Source organism: Rhinopithecus roxellana, chromosome 10 (genome assembly GCF_007565055.1).
Source record: "Rhinopithecus roxellana isolate Shanxi Qingling chromosome 10, ASM756505v1, whole genome shotgun sequence".
Classification (NCBI taxonomy): Eukaryota; Metazoa; Chordata; class Mammalia; order Primates; family Cercopithecidae; genus Rhinopithecus; species Rhinopithecus roxellana.
The window spans coordinates 4427009-4453091 of NC_044558.1; the positions used below are offsets into that span (position 1 = coordinate 4427009).

At 48.0% G+C, this 26083-nt stretch overlaps 1 protein-coding gene across 1 annotated transcript; it reads right to left on the bottom strand.

The window, feature by feature from the left end:
* Nucleotides 1-19888: 19888 nt before the first annotated feature.
* KCNA6 (potassium voltage-gated channel subfamily A member 6) lies at nucleotides 19889-24124 on the bottom strand. Its single transcript, XM_010359161.2, has one exon. It carries the CDS (start codon nucleotides 23264-23266, stop codon nucleotides 21674-21676), a length of 1593 nt encoding a protein of 530 aa, XP_010357463.1. The 5' UTR covers nucleotides 23267-24124; the 3' UTR covers nucleotides 19889-21673.
* Nucleotides 24125-26083: the final 1959 nt, after the last annotated feature.

Here is a 26083-nt window from a genome sequence, read left to right on the forward strand (position 1 = left end):
TATAAAGTAATGGTGGTGTTTCAAACTCTTCAGTTTTGAATTGGTTAGCTACGGAGCAATAGCTAACTGACACATTACCAATCCTGAAGCTGTCCTTTCTCAAGACTCCATTTCAAATGAGATAAAAAATGTTCTCTTTTTTTTTAATGCCACTGTTATATGCAACCTATAGTTCCCCGATAATGTGCGCTGAGGAATAAAAAAGATGAAACAGGGCCCCCTGCCTTCAAAAAAATGGCAGCCCAACTGTACTTTAGACGTATTTTCAACTAGGTTGTTGACCCCTAGAGGTGAGGGTTTGGTGGTACATGTATCTCTAGAAAGGACTCTTACAGTTTAAAAATGTACAGCAACACAAGGTAACTTCTGCTGAGTGCAAAAGGAGGGGTCCAGTCCACATAAATACTTCATGAAGAAAGCTGGATATGAGCTAGGTGGTCTTTGAAGGAGATTTAGGATTTAGAGTGATGAGCACAGAAGGAAGGTTGAGAGAGGCAGGACCCTCTCTGGGTCTAGAAAGATGGATATTCCGTAGGGATTTGTTCTGAAGACAGGTGAGTGACTAGGAATTGAATTCAGATGTGGTGATTTAGGGCATGAAGCACATAACAAGGACAAAACAGTGCCTCAATGCAGGCCTGCAAATGTTCATTCTATGAGGTGAAGAATGAACAGAGGAGCCAAAGGTACAAGTCAATGTCCTCTGCAGCCACCCTCAAAAGAGTATCAAGAAGCATATTGTCTCAGGAGTATCAGGCCACTGCCCCATAACCTCAGATGTGACCAGGCCTAAAGGATCTCCTTCTACCTGTGCGTCCCTGTACCTCTCACTTTATCTTACCCAGTGGGCACACTGCCACTGGGGTGGGCTCACAGAGCAAGCCTTTAATCAATGCTGGGTTGTAGGCTGAACAAACTTCACAAGGCTAGAAAAAAAGTAATAGAGAGGTACTTGTTTTTTCCAGGTTGCCAGAGTCTCACAAGTTCCCTCTCTGTCTGAGTTTTCCCAAGGGATGGTCGTGGGCTGACAGATGACACCCAGGCTCTCTGCAGAGCATTTCTCTCAGGGTCTGCAGAAAAGGAAAAGAAAGGCCCCTGTTCTCTGGTCCCAACCACAAACATGAAGGCACTAATAATTCCACAACTACGCCAGCTTCAGAATCAGAGCACTAGGAAGGAGGGAGCTATTACTCATTTTGACCAGGAAGCCTTGTTTTATTTAGCAATGAGTATTTGCTAAGTACATCTTCTACTCAACAGAACACCCTCACCATGTCTCTGTGAGGAGACCAGGGTGATCCCTATTTTATACTGGAGGAACACAAGGTGTGTGAGAAATGCACCCAAGATCTCAACACTAGTGACTAGGAGAGCCGGGGTTTGAGCCCAGATCAGTCTGATACTGAGACCTGTGCTCTCTCCGTATGGAGTACATAACAACTATCCTTTCTTCCAAGTCTGAGCTGAATGGAAGCTCTCATAAGAGATTATTTTCAGAAGCTTTGTGTCTTAGCCAAGGGAGTAAGTGAATTAACACACTGGACTCCAAAACCCAGCTCTGTTATAAAGTAGTCATAGTCGCCGTGTGGCCTTGGACCAATCAAGTCATCACTCAGGACCCCAATTCCTTTTGGCATTTACAAAAGGAGAAAGCGGAGCTGGAGGATGCATCAGACCCCGTCCAGCTCCCATGGCTGGGAGGTTTTCTACCTCTTTCATAGAGAGGCTAGCCCAGACTGAACCAGAACCTTTTCTTCCTGACTAACGGTTTTTAGGAAAGAAGCTCATGTTAGCTGGCTCTCAGGCTCAACCCTGGTCCAAACCACCGCCAGCAGGATGGGGTCAAGCAGTACCAACTTGGCTGGCTGTTTGTGGGTGATAAGGAGTTATTGTGAAGGACTCTTGGACCCTCTGATAGCTGCCTGACAATGTCCAGCCAGAACAATACAGATCTACCAAGCCAGCCGTTCTGGGTCACATGCAACTTCCAGAACCACTTTGTGCATCTGCACCAAGGCTCCCTTTGTTTTGAGAAAGGACAGCTCGTCGGTCCCATATTCCTCCGCAGTTCTTCCAAATCCTCTCACCTGGTAGGAAAGCCACCTGGGGTTGTTGTATAAGAGGAGGAGGCACAGTGGGGACCAGCTTTGTTGGCAGACAGCTTACTTTTCCTGAAAGTCAGTGCTGAACCGTCAAAAGTCACTGAGGACCCTGCTGACTCCCCCACACCAACTCACAAAACCAACAACCCACGGTGGGCAGGGCCTGAGAGAGGAAAGTCAACGATATCCTGCAAGAGTCTGCTAGGGGGTGGTTTCGTCTCCGTTGCAAGGCTGCTGAATAGGTAGGGAGGTAAAGGGAATGGAGAGAATCAGCATTTGGAACTCTTCCCTGGGTGCAGCGCCACTGCCTGCATTGCCTGCAAGGCAAACCCCGCCTTCTCCCGCCGCCTCCCACTCCACCCAAGCAGCCCAGGGACAGAGGCTGCAGGATCCTGACACAGAAGTCTGCAGTCACTGGGAGCCTTTCCAAGATTCAGCCTGTGTGAAGGAAAAGGTTTGGACAAGGAGAGGGACAGTAAAGAGAAACTGAAGTCCTCGGTTTGAATCGGGAGAGATTTTGAGCCTGCAGTTGGTGGCGGGGTGGAGGATGGCGGAAGGGGCAGATGCCCTTACCTGGTTCTGTTTCTCTTTCACTGGTCACCTTGTTAAGCTCCCTTTGGCCAGGTGTCTGGAGTGGGACTCACCACTGCAGGGGCTCCAGCCCCACACAGCCGCCTCCCAGGAAGGACTCAGGTGGGCTTTCAGGTTATCGGGGGTGGGATGCAGGGGTGAGAGAAGCTTTGGTGGTGGATGTGAGAATTTGGGATGGGGGTGTGAGGCTGTAGCTCGGGGCAGCAGTGTTTGGGATGGGACTTTCCTGGCTCCTGCCATGCACCATGCACAGTGCTTTCTGCAGGATGGTATCGAAGGGGCTGGAGCTGGGGGGCAGCATGTCTGTATCCTCAGACCACAGTGGAGGATGTGGACTGTCCAGGCTCCAAGCTGTCCATCCCTCAGTGCCATGACCTAACTGTTAAGTGGGATGGAGCATGGGAGGGAAACGCAACTGCACCTTTCAGAGAGAGGCCCTCTGAGCAGGAAGAGTGGCTGCAGTAGAAAGGATGTGGCTGAGAAGGGGAAGAAAGAGCCTCCCGAGCATCAGCACTAGGAGAGGCAACTGATTTCATCCTGAGACTCTCAGGGGAGAGGAGGCTTCCCCTTCCCAAAAGAACTGGCAGGACTGGCCATGAGCCAAGTAGAGAACAGCTGCTGCTGACTGAGGGAGAGGCTGTGCAGCCTTAGGCAATTCAATCACCCTCTCTCAGCCAAGGGCAATATAATAATGCCTGCTATACTAACCTTAGTGAATTGTTGTGATGTTCAATGGTGAAAGAGAGTTGTAAAATGTGAAGTGCAATGAAAGGTATAGGTGTGATATTATCACCAGAACTTCTTAGGCTGGAGGTACCCAACGATGGCTGCACACAAGAACCTCTAGAGACTTTTTTTGTTAACCCTGCACTTGGAAACCACCCTAGATCAGTTATTCAAATTAGGGCAGGCAGTCAGCAGAAGGATAGGCAGTGGTACTTTTTTCAAAAGAATCTGGCGATGCTGATATCCTCTGAAGGTTGAGACCTGCTACCTAAAACTTCCCCAAACTCCCTGAAGATGATCACTCCGAGCACATGTTTTTTAAAAAAGCGTATTCTCAGGCTTCTCCCAGATCTACTGAATCAAAATTTCAAGGGGTCCTGGCAATCTCTATATTTAGCAAGCAATCAGAGCAATGTGGACATGGTACGCCAGTGAAAAGTCTGTCGATTCACTCCTTTTCTGCTGGATAATCATATCCAGCAATGCTTCTGGACAGCACAGGCAAATCAGCTCAAGGAGGGGAAGCACCCTCCTCAGACAGTAAGTACAGACATGCTTTGGGGGGATGGGCTTATAGTAGACAGTTAAATCCCATCCCATTCCTGCTCCACCGAGGGGACACTCCGATTATGAAATGACACATTTCCCGGCCAAAGTGCCTGGGAACCCAAGACAAAAAGGAAACGACGACGAGTTATCTGTAACTAACAGCGTCAATTACGAGCGCTTTATTGTTGTGTCAATAGATTGTTCAGGCTTTCTTACTTCACACTCTGCTGACTCTGTTCCCTTCATAAAATTATACAAACACATGCATACCCACGCACACGCACTCACAAACACAGAGACCCCAAGCTCGTCAAACACACAAATGGGAGGACGAAGAGGATGACAGGAGCTGGTGAACGCTTATCAGGTCACTGCATTACTCCATTCCAGCATTATTTGCAGGATTCCACGCTACATTCGTGATGTTCCCGGGTAACAGGACCCCAGGGATTCTTCATTTTAGCTCTTTCATCCCACAGAGACAATACTAGCTTAGCAGATGAGAGCACGACTCTGGAGCCAGACTGCCTAGGCTGAAATCCTGCCACCCTGCTTACTGGCTGTGTGTGACTCTGGGAAAGCTAATTCTGTGAAATGGAGACAATAACAGGGCAACTGGGACGATTGAATGCGTTGGTACACATAAGCCCTTAGAGACATGCCTGGCACACAAGATGCTACGTGAGTGTCTGCTGCTATCACTGATTGTTGTTTCCGTTGTTGTTTTACTATAGGTGAGAAAGGTGATACCTAGAAAATTAGTTGCTCACTTTGTTCACATCTCTTGACGCTTTTAGGAGTATAGCCAAGGAAGGAGTCATAAATGTGAACAAATATCTACGCTGCAAGTGCTTGTTGTAGCACTGTTCATTAGAAGCAACCTGAATGTCCAATAGGAAGTGGGTTACCAAAAGAAGGCTGCATCTCTATGACGGCTATGTAGTAACTGCACGAGAAAACTAGAGACATAATGCGAAGCTTTTCAAATGAAATACTGAATGATCTCTATAGATATACAGATACAGACAGACAGAGTTAGTCTGGGGGAAAAATACAACAAAGTTCCAACACTCAGTGTCCTGGTGGTGGGGTTATGGGATTTTTATTTTCTTCCTTACACTTTTCTAAATTGGGGTAATTTTCTATTATGAGCAGATATTCCTTTTAGAGTCTGAAAATAAAGAGTTCAATTGAAGTAACTTGCTCAAGGTCAAATAGCACATTAGGAGTCCACACATGCTTCCTATCCCTGTCCAGGGATTGGGCGGCTTCGTGAAGCTGCACTAAGAGTAGGAAGGAAAGCTGAGAGGGATGAGAATGATGAACGCACACCAAAAAGCAGCAGGACCTTGGTGGAGCTGTGCAGGGGTAGGCCCCAGCTCGGAAGCTTCCCAGGGCAGAGCTGTGAGGGCAGAGCTAGACACTTGTCCAGGGACTTTTCTATCCCAGAGCTACTGTGTGGCACAGGGAGGTGACCCAGGCACTACAACCCAATGCCCGCCCTTGGGGCTGCTCACTGCTGTCTCCCAGAAATGGAAGAAGCCAGCTTCTACTTTGTCTAAGGATTCCAAAGAGTAACACCAACCTTTCTTTCCTTTGTCCTTTCTACAGACTCCTTCCTCTAGTGTGGAGTCTGAGACCCAGGGAATACTGGTTCGCATCCCTGCTGGGCCGCACTCCCCTGCTTCTCCTTAATATAGAAACGTCTTTTCCTGCCCAGCATTTTCCCCATCATAATGCCAAGGTGCTTGACACAGCCAAAACCAAGGAATGTTTATTTTGCAACGCCGAAATAAAGAAGGATCTGGAATCACTTAATAACTAGGATAGACTTCATCTAAGAAAAATAGAAAGAAAGGAGTCAGGGAAGGAGGAAGGAAGGACGAGGGAAGGAAGGAAGGAAGGAAGGAGGGAGGGAGGGAAGAAGGAAGGGGAGGGAGGGAGAAAAAGAAGGAAGGAAGGAAAAAAGGAGGAAGGAAGGGAGGAAAAAAGGAGGAAGGAAGGAAGAGGGAGGGGAGGAGGGAGGAAAAAAGGGAGGGAAGGAAGGAAAGAGAGAGGGAGGAGGGAGGCGAGGAGGAAAGGAAGGAGGGAAGAAGGAATAGAGGCAGAAAGGAAGGAAAAGGAAGACATTTATCATTCCTTGATAGCAGACAAAAATTATTGTATCTCTTTCAAAACTTTGCTACATCCTGCTCAGTATATTTTTAAATGTAAGTTCAGATCTTTGTAAAATAATAGACTGGAGTATATGAGTTCTGAAATTCAGTGATTCTACATCAAGTTGAAAACCTAGTAACTCCAACTCTCTTTTTCAAAGATCACTCCAATGGCAAAAGTCAAGCAATAAAGTCTGTCAAGTTTTCAGGGAGCCAGCTGCACATCTGATTAATACACTTGGGTATCCGCAGAATTTTCAAGCAGAAACCTAGTCGTCGAATCCAATGACTTCACTTTACAGTGAAGACTCTGGTGGGAGAATAATACTAATGGCTACCATTTGCTGAGGGCCAGGCAGGTGACATGCGCAGGGTCACACAGCAGGTTAGTGACAGACCCAGAATTGGATGCAATCCTCACCCACCCCACAGTCCACTTCTGACTTTTAGTGGCTTTAATACCAGACACTTTTCCTCATGGCTCAAGATGTACAGAAAAGGAATTGGTACAAAGGCAACAACAGGACAAGAGCAATTACATCCTTTCTGCTTTTGCCTCTGAGCACAGAAGGGACACCATGGAAGAAGGAATTTCAGCCTGGGCCAGTTGGTGAGAAGCAGACAGCAAGCCTCAGGCCTTGCTGGATGAGAATAGGGTCAGAGGTAAGAGCCCTCAGCAGCACCAAAACAACAAAACAAAATAAAACAAACAAACAAAAACATCTAGCAGAAAACACCTTTCCAGGGGACTGAAATCCAAGCACCAGAGGAACCAGGTCCAACTGTGGTGTGTCAGCACCAAAAACACTTAGGGAGAAAGGGCAAATGTCACACTTGAAAACAGTGTTTACGAAGATGGAAAAGAATACATACAAGTCACTGCTGGTATTTGCATCTTTCTCAGATCGTGAGAAAGATTTCATAAATAGGATAGTTAGTAAAGGTTATCATGAATGTTTTCATCAATAGGTTTTCGTTAGAAAAGTGATTGTAAAAAAAATCCATGTTACAATTTTTGATTTGGTTAACAACGTGCATAGGAATTGGCTGTTACACTGTAAGGCGTGCAGACGTCCTCATTCCCCTGGCAGAGTGCATCAGATCTGTGGACGTTTCCTAGCAAGGTAGCCCTAAACCTAACAAGACCAACTCTTACTGTTATTTTCTCAAAGACTTCTATTTAAGAAGACTTATGAGGACTACAGGGAAGAGGATGTCTTTTATCACATTATTCAGAGCCTTATCAAAACACCATTTCTGTTTCTGCACAACTCACGAGGGTCGTGAAGAACTTTAAGAAGCTTGGTAAGAAGCCACAAAATGGTCCAACTCCAACAACCTTTCATGGCTGAGGCTCCATGCACTCAAATCCGTTGCAACAAGCTTCAGATCTCTTTGAGTTTTTCAAAATGTATTTGTTGGATGAGTTTTGGGTGTATGTGAGCAGACATTACTATAAAATGGGGAAGGAGATTCTGTGGTAAAAAAAAAATTGTTTTAAAACTAAAAAGTTGAAAAACACTGGGTTAAAGAAGTGAAATAGGTTTACTGCCGCAGGACTTCTCAGAGCCTTTAATTTTATGTTCGTATGCATTGTACATCTCCAAGAGGCAGCATTTCTGAAACACAGTGCCTGGGGATTCTTTCTCCATGGAAAGTTGTGTAGGACTGATGTTCTGCAGATCACATTTGAGGAACTCTGGCATGAGTTATTCTAGGTAATATGGTCACTTGAGTATCCATGTCAGCAGAAGACAAAACAGGAGGAAGGAAATTTAAAGTGCAGCAGGAGATGTGTAACTGAGAAATGAGGAAAACATCCTGACAAAGGATGTGCTCAAACCCAAGTAGCTTGAAGGAGTCTGTATTATGGATTCTCTTTCTCTGGGCATTTTTCAGAATAAGCCTGGAATAATCTAGACATTTTTCTAATGCACAGCAAGGCAATGAATTCCACGACTTTCAGAATTCTCTTCCTGCTCAATTATTCCATGTCATCTGTCCTTATTCTCTATTGCTATATTAAGTGAGTTCAGCTGACTGGCTTGCAAATTAAATACATCCCTGAAATGCTGAAGGTAAAGCCAATGCATCCTCTGTAAGTTGAGTCTGTTTTCCACTGATTTGTATTATAATTGCAAAGAAAAGTGTTGACCTCACGCATCGGGGAGAAAGCATTCTACCCGCACCCTTGTGCATTTCTTCCCGCTCATTCTCCCGCTGACGGCAGCCCACAGGTCAGACAAGTGAATAGCTGAGTCATGCGAGCCTTCCACACTCAGTCCTTCAATCTCTCTGTGGATTCTCAAGTTTTCTGGAAGTTCTCGCTCATCTCAGGGTTCTCAATGGGTAAGACACCTCATTGCTTATGTTCTTTCTTTAGGAATTTAACAAAATTCCTGGATATTCTCTGCTGCTGGCTTTTTTAGCAAGGAAACAGTTTCACTCTAAGAGGGTAGGAAGCCCCTTTACATGAGTTGCCTCTGTTATGACCAAGTGTTTGGTGATTGAATAGCTGAATCATGGTCACTATTGGATCAGAAAGTCCAAATCTACGAAACAAAAGAAATATGTCTACATAGGTAGACATATTTCCCAAAAGACTGATTTAGGAGAGCTGTGAGTGGTTTTAACTGTACCTAACGTTTGGATAAGAGGCCTTGCCTATGCCTCAGTACTCTGTCAAAGTGGGCAAATAAGAAATAGACCATGATATAATAACTTTTACTGAATGCTTACCACATACCAGGCCTGTTAGCATTACCTGCTTTAATTCCACCGATTCACTGGCCACCATGTGGGATGTCTATTAATGGCCCAGTTTTACAGAGGAGAAAAGCAAGGCTCAGTGAGATTCTGAATTCTCCCCGGGTCACACAGGTAGACACCAGTGGGGAACAGCACTGGGAGTTGACTCCCTCAGGATGGACAGATATCACCCTCTGCCTACACTGTTCACAGATAGACTAAGAGGCTCAGAACCATGTCCTCATGTCTCCTGTCCTGCCTCACCTGACACAGCTACAGGTGTGGGAAATGCAGTGTTGCCCACCTGCAAATGCATCACTTATAGTCTGCATGCAGTAAGAAAAAGAGAGATTATGATAGAATTTCTTGGAATTCCCCATTTAATCTTATTTTATTATTTATTTATTTGAGACAGAGTCTCACTCTGTCACCCAGGCTGGAGTGCAGTGGCACGATCTCAGCTCACTGCAACCTCCACCTCCCTGGTTCAAGCAATTTGCATGCCTCTACCTCCCAAGTGGCCAAGATTAGAGAAATCCGCCACCACACCCAGCTAATTTTTGTATTTTTAGTAGAGATGGAGTTTCACCCTGTTGGCCAGGCTCATCTCGAACTCCGGATGTCAACCGATTCGCCCGCCTCGGCCTCCCAAAGTGCTGGGATTACAGGCATGAGCCGCTGCACCCAGCTGGAGTTCCCATTTTTGAACATATATTTTAAAAAATATCTCCTAGTTCCTACAATGAAAATAAAAACGCTTTTTTTCCTTTCAAGTCTGATCAGCAATCCTCATCATTTCCAATGCCACAGCATCCCTCTTCCTTCCACCGGAGGAAGGAATCACGATCGTATGAAGTACATTATAAGCTAGTTTACATTCATTTCTCCACCGACTACATGCTCTCTTTTTTTGTTGTTGTTGTTTTTTGTTTTTTTGTTTTCTTTTTTTGAGACGGAGTCTCGCTCTGTCGCTCAGGCTGGAGTGCAGTGGCCGGATCTCAGCTCACTGCAAGCTCTGCCTCCCAGGTTCACGCCATTCTCCTGCCTCAGCCTCCCGAGTAGCTGGGACTACAGGCGCCCGCCACCTCACCCGGCTAGTTTTTTGTATTTTTTAGTAGAGACGGGGTTTCACCGTGTTAGCCAGGATGGTCTCGATCTCCTGACCTCGTGATCCGCCCGCCTCGGCCTCCCAAAGCGCTGGGATTACAGGCTTGAGCCACCGCGCCCGGCCACATGCTCTCTTTTAAGTGTAACTATATTGTGTAGATTTTTTGATGTGAAAGGGCCCACTTCTATTAAAAAGCGCCTCTGATAGGAAAATAATTATATTATACACACACAAAACAACATCAACAACTTTTTGGAAATGCATCTGTTGGAAAAAGTGAAGCCTACAAGCGTTCAAACGTAAGGCTCATGATGGATTTTATTTAACCCCAACCTGATTGAACATTTCCTGCCCTCCTGGAAAGGGCAGATACAAAGCTTTAAAAAAGGAAAACCTTTCTTATCTCCCTCCTAAGGAAATAATGTTAGACATGGTTCCAAATCTACGGTCATTTACCTTTTGACCAAAAAGCTTCAAAGACAGGAGATTCCACCTGAGAGCTGAAACCAGCTGGAGATAACCCAGGAGAGGCAAGATTGAATCTGGGGATGGCCATGGGCCTCATGACATCGCAGAAGCAACCAGACAGATGCATAGCCCATGGCTGGGTGGCCAGTGGTTATCAGGAAAGCCACACGATGCCACTCATGAATCCCTGCTCTGATGCCCACTCGGTCCCAGCCAGCGGGAGTAGAGTAGTGCTTCACAGTCTGAGATCACAGAAACAGGAGGCGGTTCTCTAATTGGACACGTCTCCGAACGCGGAAATTTGCCTGATTTCTCATTTTCATCATTTCGGTTGGGAGTTCCGAATCACATCACACATTCCCCTGCCTGCTTACCTAGACACAGAACATGACATGCTCTTGTTACTCTCCAGTGCCTTCTTCTCTGTGCAGCCTCACAGTTCTGTCTCTCATGGATAGCTGGAATCGGCTCCTCCCGGCAAGCAGCCTTCATTTCTGCTCTCATTTCTGTTTTTTCCAGCAAACTCACATATTTCCATCTCCATCTGACCTGCTACTTCTAAGTCAGATAATTGATTCTGAGCCACTAGATGAAGTCACACAGGAAGGCTCTGAGTATGGCCACAAGCACCAGTATCCCCAGGGGTTACCAGGTGACATAAGCCAGATATCGTTTTCCCTAAACATGATACTCTTTCCATCTTTCTTTTTCTAAGCTTTGGTAGAAATGTACATAGAGAGAAATATCTCCCACCTACGAAAAAACATGGCCAGGGGCACAATTAAAACTGACAGACGGGCTGGGGGCGGTGGTTCACACCTGTAATCCCAACACTTTGGGAGGCCAAAGCGGGTGGATCACTTCAGGTCAGGAGTTTGAGACCAGCCTGGCCAACATGGTGAAACCCACTCTCTACTAAAAATACAAAAAATTAGTCAGGCCTGGTGGCGGGCACTAATTCCGGCTACTCAGGAGACGGAGATAGGAGAATCACTTGAACCTGGGAGGTAGAGGGTGCAGTGAGCCGAGACCACGCCATTGCACTCCAGCCTGGGAAACAAGAGTGAAACTCCATCTTAAAAAAAAAAATGACAGACGGCCCAGCCTCAGCAGCAGAGACTAAGAAGTGATGGGCACTGGGCAAAGAGGACCCACGTCCTTCTGCAGGGGGCCACTGTCCCTCAGCTTTTGCTGATGGGGGGTGGAAAGCAAACGTGCAGGATCAACAAGCCCAGACCTTTGCTTTGAAGAGAAACCAAAAAGTCAGATGTGTGTGAAATATTCCAACAGCCCTTAATGCTGTGTCCTATGCGGCTCACAAGCCACAAGTGACAACTGAGGACCTCTTACAAGGTAATCTGCCCAGTTTTAGGGCAGGTGCTCTGTGATTGCAATTCGGAATTGCTGGAGGCATGTAAAACCATAAACCAGGAGATTGCAGATGCAGAAAAAAGAAAAACAAAACACACACACACACACACACACACACTTCCAAGTGAGTAGAGAGTCTGGATGGGAGGGTGTGCCTGGGCGCCTGAGTGTGCATACATATGCTGTCCTGGGTGAACACGATCCTTCCCCTGAAGCACAGACAGCAGTCTTCTGCAGGGAACACAGCTATTTTCCCCACCATATCGGAATTTTTTTCTCTTTCCACCAATGCCAAATTGCCTTAAAGCAGCTGAGGAGTGCCTGGCTGATTTATGCCTCAACAACCAGGGCTTCTGGATACGTTCTTCTTTCTGACCCTGGTCCTGTGATTTGTAAAAGAGTTCTGTAACTGACAGTAACTTCTCTTTCTCTATCAGGGCAACAAAGTGCAGGGAAGAGTCTAGAAGCTGCTTCCTGCCTCCCAAGGCATCAGAAGTCAATGCTCCTGGGTAAGATGCTGACCTTCTGCATCCCTTCCTTCCTCTCTAAAATACAGAAGACTCAGATAACCCCTTGCTTTCCTGATTTCCAATCTATGACAGTTTTATTCTATCCAGGCACTAAATTAAACAGAAAAAATAAAGCCTTAAGAGGTTAAAGAATCCCTTAATCAGTGAGATGAGAAGCCCAGAGCCTGTACATGAGCCTCTCTTTGTCCGGCGCTAAATACCTTTGGTCTGCACTCGTCCTCAGTCATTAGTCCTTCCTTAAAAATCCAGAAGCTGGTCATCTGGTTCTGGGCTTCTGTAGCTAGGACCACTGCCTCTGTGCCCTGGAAACTCAGGGGAGGGAAAGATACAACTAAAAATCACTTAATTCCATTTTCACTGGACAGCTCTGCTAGGGAGTTTGGTTGGACAGAAAATGAATAGTTATTTTTGTGTGTGTGTGTGTGTGTGTGTGTGTGTGTGTGTGTGTTTAGATAATCCTTACAGTTCCATTTCCCATGGGAAAATATGCTGGAGTTGGAGTCAGAAAATTTGGGTCCCAGGCACAGCCCTGCCCCTAATTTCCTGTGTGATCTTGGGCAAATTATTTCACTTCTCTGCATCAGTCTCCTTCTTCGTAAAGAGGCATTCACTGCCTCCTCCTCAACACCACCCTCTGCAATGCTCCAGGGCTTGAGGGAAGGGTTAAGCGAGAATTCTCATTCTAGTTTGGCTGGAAACAAACTTTGTTAAAATATACACATATTACCAGTATATCCATCCTATTCTTCCAAGATATATTCAGATTATATTTCTGTATATTAAATCACATCGTAAGTGCAATTATTTAAAGAAATTCTGCTGTGAATCCTCTAGGCAAAGAGCCTTCTGGTAAAAATAGCTAACTATCCTGAGTCTATTTTTTATGTCATATTTCATTTAAATGTTTGTTTCAGAGAACAAAACTGCAGTCAGCAGGGACACTGCCTTTCTCTGACATGCAGGTAGTTTCGGCCCCACTCTCAGGTGGGTGTTTGGTGTCTCCGAGGGTCCCTCTGCTGACTGGCAGTGGGAAGAGCCATGCTTTGCTAAGAGTTTATTTCCTGCTAAACTCTGTAACTGGCTGTCTCTTCTGAATCTCACAGCAACTGTGTAAGACAAGTGATGTTAGCTTCCTTATTTTGCAGATGACGAAACTGAAGCTCGGAGAGGTTAAATGAGGTACAGCTAATAAACAGTGATTCAGACCAATTCTCCAACTCCAAAGGCAGGCAAGCCAGCATGCTCAGAATCCTCAAACATGAGGGCAGCCACGTCGCCTTGCCCTGGGATGGGACCTTTGTAAGAAGCCGTAGTGGCTATGGCAGTGAGATGAGGGTGAAGACAGCAATCTGGCCCATGCCAAGACCCCTAACAAGAGACGTCATAAATGCTCTTTAGGAGGAGTGAAGGCCAGTGGAGACCCACAAGGGCAGGAGAGTTGGATTCTTCCAACTCCAGGGACTCCTGTCTCCTCCACCTTAAAGGAGGACAGGAAAGCAGAAACACACTCACGGGAGATTAAGGGGTACCCCCACCTGCAAAGGGGGCCGTGAAGGCGACTGGGGAACAGAATGCATGCTGAGGATGAGGACCAGGACAGTGGAAGTTTGAAAGCCACTGGAACAGTGTAGGAAAACTCTGGGCCAGGGTCTGGCTTGTGGGTTCTGTCCCTCCTGCTAACTATAAGACCCTGCATTCGTCCCAAGGAAGAAGGCATGAGCACATGTGTGAGGAAAACTCAAGTGGAGTGTCAACCACTGAGAATGTTAAAATGGGAGAGGGAGATCAGTGGCAGTACTGAGGAAGGGCTCCACAGAAGTTCCACATATATACGCTACACACATACAGAATATATAGCACCATATGTGTGTGTGTATATATGTGGGTATATGTATAAGCATGTATATATGAGTCTGTGCATACGTGTGTATATATGTGTTTGTGTGTGCATATGTGTGTATACATGTGCATGTGTACATTTATGTTTGTGTATATATACGTGTGTGTATATGTGGTTTTGTGTGCATATATGTGTGTGTATATGTGTTGATGTATGCATATATATTTATGTGTGTATATATGTATATGTGTATATGCATATGTGTGTGTGTGTGCACATTCAGAGACCCATAGGAAACAAAAGCACAGGACACCTGCTGCTGTTCCATCAGAGACAAGCTGGCATGTAAACAGAAGTCTATATACACATTTGGGAGCTATGGCTTCATTCTCTCTTCTTGCCCAATAACAGTTAGACCCTCACTGCATTCCATTCGGTTCCATCTCCCCTGAAGAGTATTAAACACACATTACTGTGTGCCCTTAAGTACATCACAACCCCTCTGAGTTTCAATTTTCTTATCTGCCAAAGAAAAAAACAAAGCCTAGCCTCCACCTCATTTCATTGCTGTAGGATGATAATAACAGCTGACACTGTACATTTAAACACTGTACATATATTAATTATTTTAATCTTCAAAATAACCCTATCAGATTGGTACAATTATTAGCCTCCATTTGACAGAGAAGGAAACTGAGGCCACAGAACTGTTCCATAACTTGCCCAGTGTCACCCAGCAAAGGAGGGATTTGAGCCGCGACGATCTGGTTCCAGCAACTATGCTCTTAACCCCTTTGTTAAATAGCATGATGTCTGAAAGCACTGAACATGTTTGCAAATGTTCTGTAAATGAATGGCGCCATTCTTATTCTTGCTAGGACTGTTCCCACTGGGAATGATGCAACGCAGGGTCAGGATTCCCTGGGTGGGGATAAATCCTGCAGCCTCAGATCTGCAGCCCCGCTAGCCAGGTACCACGCTTCCAGTGGTAAGTCCTCCCCGCCCCTCCCAGCTGCAGGACTGTCTTCCTATGTTCTTTTTCAAAGCAGTGTCTCTGCTGCCAAGAGCAGGTTTGTCTGTCTCCTGGAGACAGCGGTTGTCAAGCCCTGAGAGAACAGCAAGCATGTCAAAAATAGCAGCGCCAGCAGACTGTGTGGCTGCAATTTCCTTTTGAAATGTCGGCTTTGCTCTCACCAAAGAGCCAGGGTCTGTCTGCGCTCCTTGCAGCCTACAGCAGAAGCTGCTTAAGATTCCAAAATGTTTTCTAGAAGGAGGTAAAGTGTATCTGCTGAGGCTCGTGACCGAGGAATGAGGAACTCTCTTTAGAGTAACAATGATGAGGTTGGAGTTGGGTTTAAAAAAAGAAATTGTAATAAATCCCGGCAGGGCTAGTCCCCAAACAGGTCAAGTGATAGCCAAGGTAAGACCAGTGTGAATGATACTTCCTGTAGGGTAGGAACTTTTCCTCTTTTGTTCTGAAAACTAGGGAGTCACTCTCCTGTTGTCACTGTGCACCTTCAAACACAGCCACTGCGTTGATAACCCTTCAAAGGCGGTGGCTGATAGGTTTCCACTTCCCCTTTAGGGTACCAGGGGAAGCCAGAGGATGAGGACCAAGAAGATCAAGAGGCAGGGTGAACTACTTTCTCAAGTTCAGAGCAAAGGGATGTGAAAAACATGACCACCTCTAACCGCACAGAGACCTCAAGCCTAGCACAGAAAAGTGGTTCATCAGGAGACCTGGCAAGATGAGAGACTAACAGCCCATCTGTCTTTCTTCCCCGCGGCCTGTGTCTGGGAAGATCCCTGTCCCTGCCAACTGCCAAGCTCCAGACCTTATTCTGCCATGAGCTATCTGTGCAACCCGAGGCAAAATATGAAGTGAGATGGAGAGAGGAACTCCTGCCACCTAGTAAACGGATTTCTTTTCCTCCCCTAAGTGACCGTGACAAGGTAGGATTGGAGTACACTTTCCTCCCCACTTCCTTCCCACAGCAGTAACACACAGTCAAAACCCACGTGAGCCAGGATGGCAGCTCCAGCTAGATTGTCCTGGAAGGACCACGCTCTCTGGGAATCTATCTTGGAATGGATGTCGAGTTGCTGGCAGATAGAAATTCTGCCGCAAGCAAGGGCTCAGCCAGTGGAGAGGAGAAATGGCAAGCCGCGGGACTGGCTGGTGCATCTGAGGAAAGCACCACGGGAAGGGAAGGGAGGGTCCGGTGGGCACAAGGTGAAGAAGGCCCAGAGGAGATCAGAGTCTGGAAGAGAATCATTGAAAGGTTCAGTAAGACAAATGAAGGCCGTTACCGCCCACTTCTTTTGTTTACCCAAAGCACCAAAGACTGCTGGGACCTCATCATAGGGCTGTTAAGCATCAATAACAACTGTAGGGGGAGTGTGGGAAGGGAGCTAGGAAAAATGAAACCTTTATGTACCCATAAAAAAAAAATTTCAAAAAATTCAAAAATAAAATAATAACCATAGTAGATACATAAATAAAACCTTGGGCCCTATGCAATCTCTTAAGGAATTCTGAGTTTACAGCTGCAGGGATTTGGTGGGGTTTTTGGTTTGTGGGAACTTTTCTTGGAGTTTTTTTCTTTTTGCCAGCACACTGTAAGTTCCTTGGGCAAGCCCAAGGCCATAGTCCTATATAATGAATAATGTTCAACATACATATCATAGCTCAATGCATGCTAATTATGCCCTGCACTTACCCAAAAAACTGGCATGACTCATCTTTAGAGGAAAAAAGAAAAAAGCATGTAACTCTCGTAACAATTTGATGTCAAAACGAAACGCGCGCACACACACACACACACACACACACACACACACACAACCAGTTCGTGATATTGTGCATGAATAGCAAGGATCAACTGCATGTAAGCTCTAAAGTGTCCCCATGTGGCAGAAGAAAAAAAACTGTCATTCTATTCTAGATATTGTCTGGTCCATTTTTAGACACGCCAAACTTCTAGATTTATAGCACCAAACTGTTCTTCCAGCCCAGATGGAAAACTCCCAGATTATTAGACGCATTGCTTTCTTTTTTTCACAATTCAATGATTTGGGGGTGCAATTTTTAGAGTTATATGATTATTACCACAATCCTGTTTTAGAGCATTTCTATTACCCTCCACAAGTTATCTGGGGCCAATTGTAATAGCACAACCTTCCACCCCCTGGGGGCCCCTCAGGTTGTCCTGATGTCCTGCCGCAGGTGGGACTTAGCCCATGCTCCAAGACTTCTAGCAAGGAGTCCATCAATTCTCCTGGCGGACTGCCTGGTGAATCTTAATCCTCCTTGTCAGGATTCCCTGCACCTTGCACCACTGAGATTTATGTCCTTTCCTTTTGTTCTGCCTTCAGTACCCAAGAGAGACAGCCAGATACTAACAAAACCTTCAAGTGAATTAAGGGCAGTTCTAAAGTCATCCCCGATGTAAGGCTTTTTCCAGGCTAACTCCAACCTTATGCCTGCCTCCTAAGCCCTCTTTTCTCTGTTTATTTGACATTTCTACTGTTCCTCTGTCTTTGACCTCTCTGCCAGCCTCCTAAGCTTGGAGACCCTGAGGTGGTCCAGGGCTACTCAGCAGAGGATTCGTCTGAGACTTCTCAGGGTCATTCTCTCCCTCCCAGCCTGCCTTCTCTCATTTATGCTTGCAGGTTCAGGAAATTTCTGGGAGACATTTTTCTGACCCCACAGCAGTCTCATCTTGCTTGGTAGGTTCAGGACTTGCCCCCACAGAGGTAAGCATGGTAGGAAAGAATGGCAGAGTGAGAAGTCAGGAAAGAGTGGAATACTCCTGCTGCAGACAGACCTTCGCAAGCACAGCTGTCCTAGATTTCAATGTGCGACCTCGCTGTCAACACTCTAGGTGCTCCCAGTCACTGAAAAGGTGGAGAGAGGGAGAAAGATGGGCAGGAAGACACACATAGAAGGAAGAGGACGGTAAAACAACAGAGGGGGAAAACCAGAAGGAAGAAAACTAGAGAAAGGAGAAAAAAGGCAGAGACAGTAAGAATGAAAAGAAGGAAAGGGAAAAATGCACAGAAAAAGAGATAATTTTTTAAAGGGGCCAGCAGCATCAAGGGGACAGAAACAGAGAAAAAGAAAACTGAAGTCAATTGAGTCAAAGAAAAATACACAGAAAGAGCGAGGTAGCCCCTGAGGGAAGGGGAATGAAAACCTTGCATCTCTCCGGATGCACGCTTCCCCACCTTCTCTCTCTCTCCCCACCCCGTTCTAATTTTGCCTGCAGGACTGAGCCAAAAAACAAAATTCCCCTCCAGTAGAACCTACCTCACCTGCAAAAACGGCGAGCTGTCCCTCCTCGCTCCGTGGGGACGAATATCCCGCATCTCAGGCTGAGGCTGGCAGTTCCAGGAAGTCCTCTGGGAGCTCTTTCCAGCTTGAGTCAGGTGTAGTGATGGCTTGGACCCCTCCTGTGAATCACCACCCCAGCTGTCCAGGCAACACAGAGTGCATATTCTCTTGGTGCTCAGGGCACAAAATCCAAATAAAGAGACTTAAGGTCAGAGAGGGATCACTTGACAAAATTCTTCACAGAAACTTGGTTGAGCTACAGCCTCTCCGTTTTTCTTCGATGTCTTAAGAAGAAAGATCTTTGAGATTCCTCCCAGGAGCTAGACAGACTGTTCCCGGGGAGGAAGAAGTTGCAATTCTCTGCCTCTCGTGGACCTGGGAAGAGCCTGCCTCTGTGCAGACGGGAACTCCATGATCCCTAAGACTGTGATCTCACCTGGTGAGGCCCAGCCTGGCTGCCACTCCAAGGAGAAGTTGTCCCCTCTAAGGGCTCCCCTCAACAGCTTGAAAAAATTAACACTGACGTTGGTTTAACTGGTTGCTTAACATTCAAATTTCTGAAGAATCAGGAGTAAGATGAGGCAGCTGCAATGACTGGGTGGGGAAACTAGGAAGAAAAGTCCAGACAGGAAGCTTTGAGGCCCTGCTTCCTCTACATTTTCCAAAAGTCCCACATCCCTGTCCTGGCACTCCCAGCCCCTAAGCCACTATGTGGGAGATGCTCCCATTTGAGAAGCTGGGAAGATGTAGTCCCCTGGTCTCCCTTGATGCCCAAAGCAGAAGATAGAGAGAACAGTCTGGAAGGTTGCTACGGCAACCAGAGTCCCTGGTGAGCTGGGCTCTCCACAAACCCTTTCAAGCGTGCTCTGACTTGAAAAGAAAATGTTTTCTCAGGGATGGTGATGAGGGTGATTACATACACATATACAGAGATACATGCATACATGTCCCAACTTTTACCCTCGGCTGGGAGCTTCCCTTCTGCCTCTGGAATGGGCTTTTCTCTTCTTTCCCCAAATAGCCAGCAGTAACGGGAGAGATTTGGAAAACTAGCACTTTCTGACCTCAGAGCAGGTTTGTGCATCATAAACATCTCTATCTTCTACTGTGTTTCAGGTTTGGAGAAGCCAAGCTCCTAGTCAAGGTGACCTCCAGCCATGGAAGGATCCCCCTGAACATATCTAAAGAAAACCCTCCTTTCTGAAGGGTAAGAAGAAAGGCTGAGGGGCTCAGTCCAAGAGGCCAAGGATTTAGGCCAAGGGATTTAGGGAGCCAATGGTCCATAATGGCCTATTCTTAGGCTTTGGATCCAAGGCAGGAACTCTGGGGGAAGGCCTTGCCTATGGGAGTATGGAGAGAACTAAAAATCAAATCCATGACTAAGATTCACACATTTGCATAGCAATGTCCCCAGCTTCCCAGACATTCCCCATGAGGTAGGGCGGGGAAGACAGTAATGTTCCCATTTAATGGGTGGGTAAACTGAGGCACAAAAAGGGACTGTGGACCCAAGTTACCCTGTAAAGTTATGGCAAGGTCGAGATTTAGATCTGGCAGTCACAGAAGCAACACTGCCTCTCAAGCAAACACTCATAAGGCTGTCCTCTTGTAAGCTGCTCTTCGAGAAAATAATTTTTTAAAAAAATTATCATCAAAGAGTCTGAAAGCATAGATATAAAATTAAAAACATGTTAACAGTCCTTTCAGTTTCAGAACTGCACCCAAAAGGTCTCAGAACAGTACATCACAGTTTATCAAAGGCAAAACAAATGGCAACGTTACTGAGAGAGGAAAGAGGGTAGGTGGGCCAGTGGATAGATGGCAGTGGCCTCACAATGGAAGAAAATGGCTTAGATCAAGTGGGAACGCCACCACATCACCTTACCAGTGAGAGCAGACCAAATGCAGCTCCAACGGGCAGAGCAGGCAAGTGTTTGCTTGACTCAGCAAAAAAACCTCTTAGAGTGAGGCTGCTGGCAAAGGAATAACACTTGCTCCTTATTCTAAACCACATGTTTCATGCCCATAAAATGGGAAGAAACCCATGCTGCCATCCAATGTGTGCTTGTACCTGTCTAGGGCTTTAAGCTGGAGTTTGCTTGAGGAAGCCTTCAACAGCAATCCTAAATCAAATTCCCAGGAAGCAAGGTAGAGGGCTAGAGAAAATCTGGGGGAAATGAGGGAGAAAAGGCTGCCATCTGCAACAGGATTCCTCTGCCCCTTTGAGAAAACAGTATCTGTTTAAGTGGCACCTTGCTTCAGACTGTGGTCAAGCCAGTTGCTTGACTCTATTCAGACATTCCTCCTGGTTCTGTGATTCCCTTTCTCCAGTTCTTCTGCTCAGGAAGGCACTTGCACAAAAAGAGTATTTGGCTCTGAGAAGGAACCTTCCTGGAAGCTAGAGAGTCAGGGGATCAGAGTGGGGAGGACTAAATGTAGACCAAACACCAGTGCCTCTTGTGCTGGGCCACGCTTTGAAAAATCCATGGCCCCTTTGGTCCTGGACTAACCCCCGTGTCCTCCAAGTGGTAAAGTTTGATTGTATTTTCTCTAATTCCAGCCAAGTTTAGAAATGAATAACCCATTTTGAGGCTGTGCAAATGAAGACTTTACCAAGGGTCATCTGCAGGATGACCAGTGGGTGTTACAGGGCACCGGAATAACAGCAAGTTGAGTACTGCTTCTGTCCTCCAGCTTCTTCCAGTTACCAAGTGGCCTGAAGCTAGGAAGCGCACATGACCCAAAGCAAAGAACACTAAGGAGGGAGCGAAGACTTAGGTATGGCTGGTTTCCATCCTGTTGACATTGCTGTTCCTAGAGATATTGTAAGTCCCAGACATGAAAAATCAGTCTTGAGGGAAGGTCAGACATAAATGCATATCTCATCCATATGACAGAAGATGGGCATGATTGGGTGGCACCGCTGGAATTTTAAAAATGTCACTTAGATGGATTAACCTTGAATGCTTAAGCAACAATGGATTAAGCAACAAGATTGATAGTCCAGGTATTTGGTCCTGGATGCCAGGTAGTGGGTGAAGGGGAGAGAGTCAAGAAGTCAACTGAAGCTAGAGTGAGTAGTGAAAATGAGAAGGAAGCCTAAGAGACTGTTAGCTCAGTGCTCCCCTCCTGCAGGCCCTGCCTTCACTGGTCAGACCTCTGTGAGCATTCTTTTCTCTGCATAGGCCCGATGTGGTGTAGGAAGGTAGCTGGGTCTCCGTTCCCGGTTAGCCTCGGGGAAGTCAGGCTTGCCAAGTCCATTGTCAGTTGCCTTCAGGTCCGGCGCAGGCTGCCCACAAGTGACGTGGGTATACTGGCCTTGCTCCTCCTGCTCCGTCTCCCGGTGGTAGAAGTAGTTGAAGTTGGAGACGATGACGGGCACAGGCAGGGCAATGGTGAGGACCCCAGCGATGGCACACAGTGAGCCCACGATCTTACCCCCCACAGTCATGGGGTACATGTCCCCGTAACCTACCGTGGTCATTGTAACCACTGCCCACCAGAAAGCATCCGGGATGCTGGGAAAGAGCGAATCGTCATCGTCAGCCTCTGCGAAGTAGACAGCACTGGAGAAGAGGATGACCCCGATGAAGAGGAAGAAGATGAGCAGCCCCAGCTCCCTCATGGAGGCCTGCAAGGTCTTGCCCAGGATCTGCAGCCCCTTGGAGTGGCGGGAGAGCTTGAAGATGCGGAACACCCGGACCAGGCGGATGACTCTGAGGATGGCCAGGGACATGGCCTGCTGCCCATTCTGGCTGCTTCCTCCACTGGCTGGCTGCTGTTCCTGCTGCTGCACCAGCTCGGTGCCCAGGGTGATGAAGTAGGGGAAGATAGCCACCAAGTCAATGATGTTCATGATGTTCCGGAAGAAGGCCGGCTTGCTGGGGCAGGCGGAGAAGCGCACCAAGAGCTCAAAAGTGAACCAGACAATGCACAGGGTCTCCACCAGAAAGAAAGGGTCTGTAAAGAAGGAGCCCCCCAGAGTACTGAGTGAGGAGGAGCCCCCGGTCCCCATTTCCCCAGGGGTGATGCCATGATGAAATGTGTAGGAATCGTCTTCATCCTCCTCTTCCTCCTGACTCCCCCTGGAAACTGAGGAGACTCGACTCACACCACCACCATTGCTTCCACCTCGACCATCTACACGGAACTGGGGTAAGGTCTCCAGGCAAAAGATGACTATGGAGATGAGAATGACCAACACGGAGACGATGGCGATACCCCTGGCGGGCCCAGAGCTCTCTGGGTACTCGAAGAGCAGCCACACCTGGCGCTGGAAGGGCTGGGAGGGCAGCGGCTTCTCGTCCTCGCCACCTTCGGGCAGGCAGCCCTCGTCCTCCCGGAAGGCCGCCAGGGCCTCGTCCCCCAGCTGGTAGAAGCGGATCTCCTCCAGGAAAATGTCCAGGGGCACGTTGACCGGCCTCCGCAGGCGGCCCCCAGACTGGTAGTAGTAGAGGATGGCGTCGAAGCTGGGCCGGTTGCGGTCGAAGAAGTACTCGTTCCTCAGGGGGTCGAAGAAGCGGACTCGGCGGCCAGGGTCTCCCAGCAGCGTGTCCGGAAACAGCGACAGGGTGCGCAATTGTGTCTCGAAGCGCAGCCCGGAGATATTGATCACCAGCCGCTCGCTACTACAGCAGCCCCCGCCCCCGCCGGCCTCCGGGAAGTCTCCCGCATCCTGTTGCTCCCCCTCCGGCCCACGGACCTCCCCCGGCGCCGCCAGCGTAAGGGATTTCTCCGATCTCATGCCCCCACGGAGGTGCGCTCCCCGCCACTAGGACGGCGCCCACGACAAAACCTCTGGAGCGCGGCACCGCTCCCCGGCTCCCGGCTGCGCCCACTTTAGGGTGGGGCTCGTGCTCCTCCCGGTTCGCGGTCTGACCTGGCGGTTGGGTCCGTGAGCCCTAAAGCCCTGGTCCCTGCGAGGCTGGGTCTGGGGAGGTGACCTGGGCGCTGGGGATTTGGTTCTGCGCTTCCCGTTACCCGCGCCCCGGTGCTAGAGCTTACTGGGATGCCCGGAACCGCACACGGGCGCGTGTGAAACTGGCTGCCCGAAAAGACGAGTGGCTTCGCCCCTGCGGTGCCTGAGACCCGGCTCCCGGACGCAGGGGTCCGCCCTCCAGCCGGGCTAGCTCTTCCCAGTTCCCACTGCGCTCCTCCAGCCGCTCCGGACCCCCGGCTGCCGCTGGTACCGAAGCGCCTGATGCGCCTCCCTCCGGCTCGGCAAAGACTCCTGGCGGGGCTCGGCCTCCGCCCTGCGTCCACCGCGGGGCTGGGTCCGGCCAAGGTCGCGGTTCCGGCCGCCACAGCCGCCACCTCCTCCCTAGGAGCCGCGCCGCAGGCCTCGCAGAGGGCCTTGGGCTGCCCCGGCGCCCGAGCGCGGGGACCCACCTCCCCACGGCTCAAGGCTTCGCTGCCGCCGCGGCAGCTGCAGCGGCTCGGCTCTCCGCTCTGCCCTTCCTTCCCAACACACACTCTCCAAGTGACGTGGCAGGCCCCGCCTGCTGCCCCCTCCCACCCCACTCCCACATCACACCCCTCGCCCAGCCAGGGGTTGCCGCGAGCCAGGGCGCCATGGAAATAGACGCACACTTGCCTCACCAGTGAGCTTTCCCGCGCTCTCCTGGCACGCCTCTCGCTTTCACACGTTCACATTCGCGCCCCCCTCCACAAGCGCCGGCACCCTCATACCACACCCCCTCCACCCCCGCAATCGGCTTGTCTCATTTCGGTTTACCGAGTTGACCTGCGCAGTGTATTTCATCAATAAGAAGACACACCCCGCCCCACCACACAATACGGAGCACTGTGCACCCACTCATCCAGAAATCTAAAGAAAACATTAAATCATACATTCTTCTGTCTTTAGGAAGACCCGTTTGCCAACCTCTCCAATATCTACAGGAAAAAAAAAATAGAGAAAGTATTTTTGAGATGCCTTGAGAGCTTCCAATTTAAATTCCAATGTAATTCTCCCTCTACCTTTGCAAGCCTGGGAGGGTGAGGCTGCAACTCTCCTAGAATTGCAAAGGGATGGTAGAGAAAGGGTGGCAAGTGGATCAATGCCTTTCCCATCAGAAGTTTTCCAGGGGAGTCCTGAGAGCCTGAGGCAACAACCCCAGTGAGGAAGGACCCAGAAGATGGAAGCACCTCAGAGATACCTCAGCCCAGGAAACTGCATCCTGGGGATCCTTTGCTCCTAGCCACCCCGGAGGATGCATCTGGAATTTCTGCTTATTGGGTAGCCAAAAAAGGGGAGAAGAGGGTGAATGGAAAAGGGGTAAGAGTGATTATTGAAAAAACAATAGCTACATTTACTGGGCATTGAATATGTGCCAGTCACATTCTAGGTGCTTTCCCAGAAAGATGTCCTCTGCTCGTAAGCCATGTTACAACGAAGACCCCTTTGGCAGTATTTGAGTAGGGCAAAGTTTGTTGTTAGGGACCAGTTGACTCTCCCTAACTCTCCGGTAAGAAGGGGATAAGAATGGTTTTCCATCCATTTCTGTCTTTCTTCACCAGACCAGACAAGTTGGGGTCTGGTAGAGGAAGACTCAACTGATGGTTTCAGACTGACACTTCCAGGTAGGGTTTACATTTGCTTCTCTGTGCCTTGGTTTCCTCTTTTCTGGCTGGCTGTAGCCAAAATGAATTGGCTAACAACTACAAAGTGTTTTTGTGTAGTTTCTGGTGCATATTAGATGATTAGTACACATTCATTGAGTTTAATGATGAGAATGACACATAAAGGTGCTCTGAAACCACAGGTTGCATCTGAGAGCTCTTTGTGTTGCACGGAGTATTTTAAAACCACAGTGGTTCTCAGCAGCATTCACTCTCAGAGGGCTGGAGGAAGGAGAGAACCAAGGCTTCTAGATGTGTCGGGAAGGGGTCACACGTTGAGTGGGTAAGAAAGATGCTAGCCTTTGAATTCACTGCATACTCATTCTCCAGTCTTGCTCCTCACCAGTTGAGCCAGGCAACAGCCTCTGCTCCCTTTCTGTGCTTGCACAGCTGATTTCTGGCACCAACGCCCGATGGGCTTTTTTGATCCCCCAGGATAGAAATCAAAAGAGATCACAGCATACAGGAGCAAAGAGAAAGATTTTTATGAAAGCTTATGGACATAAGGGACCAAACGGCAAGAAAGGAAGTGGGTTGCTCTCCAAAGTCAAGGCATGGGTTCCCTTTGCGGGGGTCTGCAGTAAGGGGAAGTCAGGGCATATAGAGATGAGCTTTTTCTGGCACATATGTGGTGGTTTAAGATGCTGCTTCACACAACAGATGTCTCATTGGCACCTTAAATCTCCACCTGTGGGCATGATTTTTAGTACTAAAATAAGGAAAAGTTCACGATGAGGTGAAAGTTAAGCCTAGCTAGGCATATAGGACCTCGGGAAGATCCCTAGTTCTCTACAGCAAGGGATTAATTAATTTGTGGTTAATAGCTTCTTGGGCTTTTGGTGTTGACTGGCTTGGAGTTACAGTTTGAGTTAGGGACTTTGGTTCTTTTTTCTCCAAACCACATCACAACAGGAAAGCAGCCAGCTTGTGCATCTCATGC

What these genes read in the sequence shown, in the direction of transcription:
- KCNA6 (XM_010359161.2), bottom strand. Translation starts at nt 23,266, where the DNA reads ATGAGATCGGAGAAATCCCTTACGCTGGCGGCGCCGGGGGAGGTCCGT.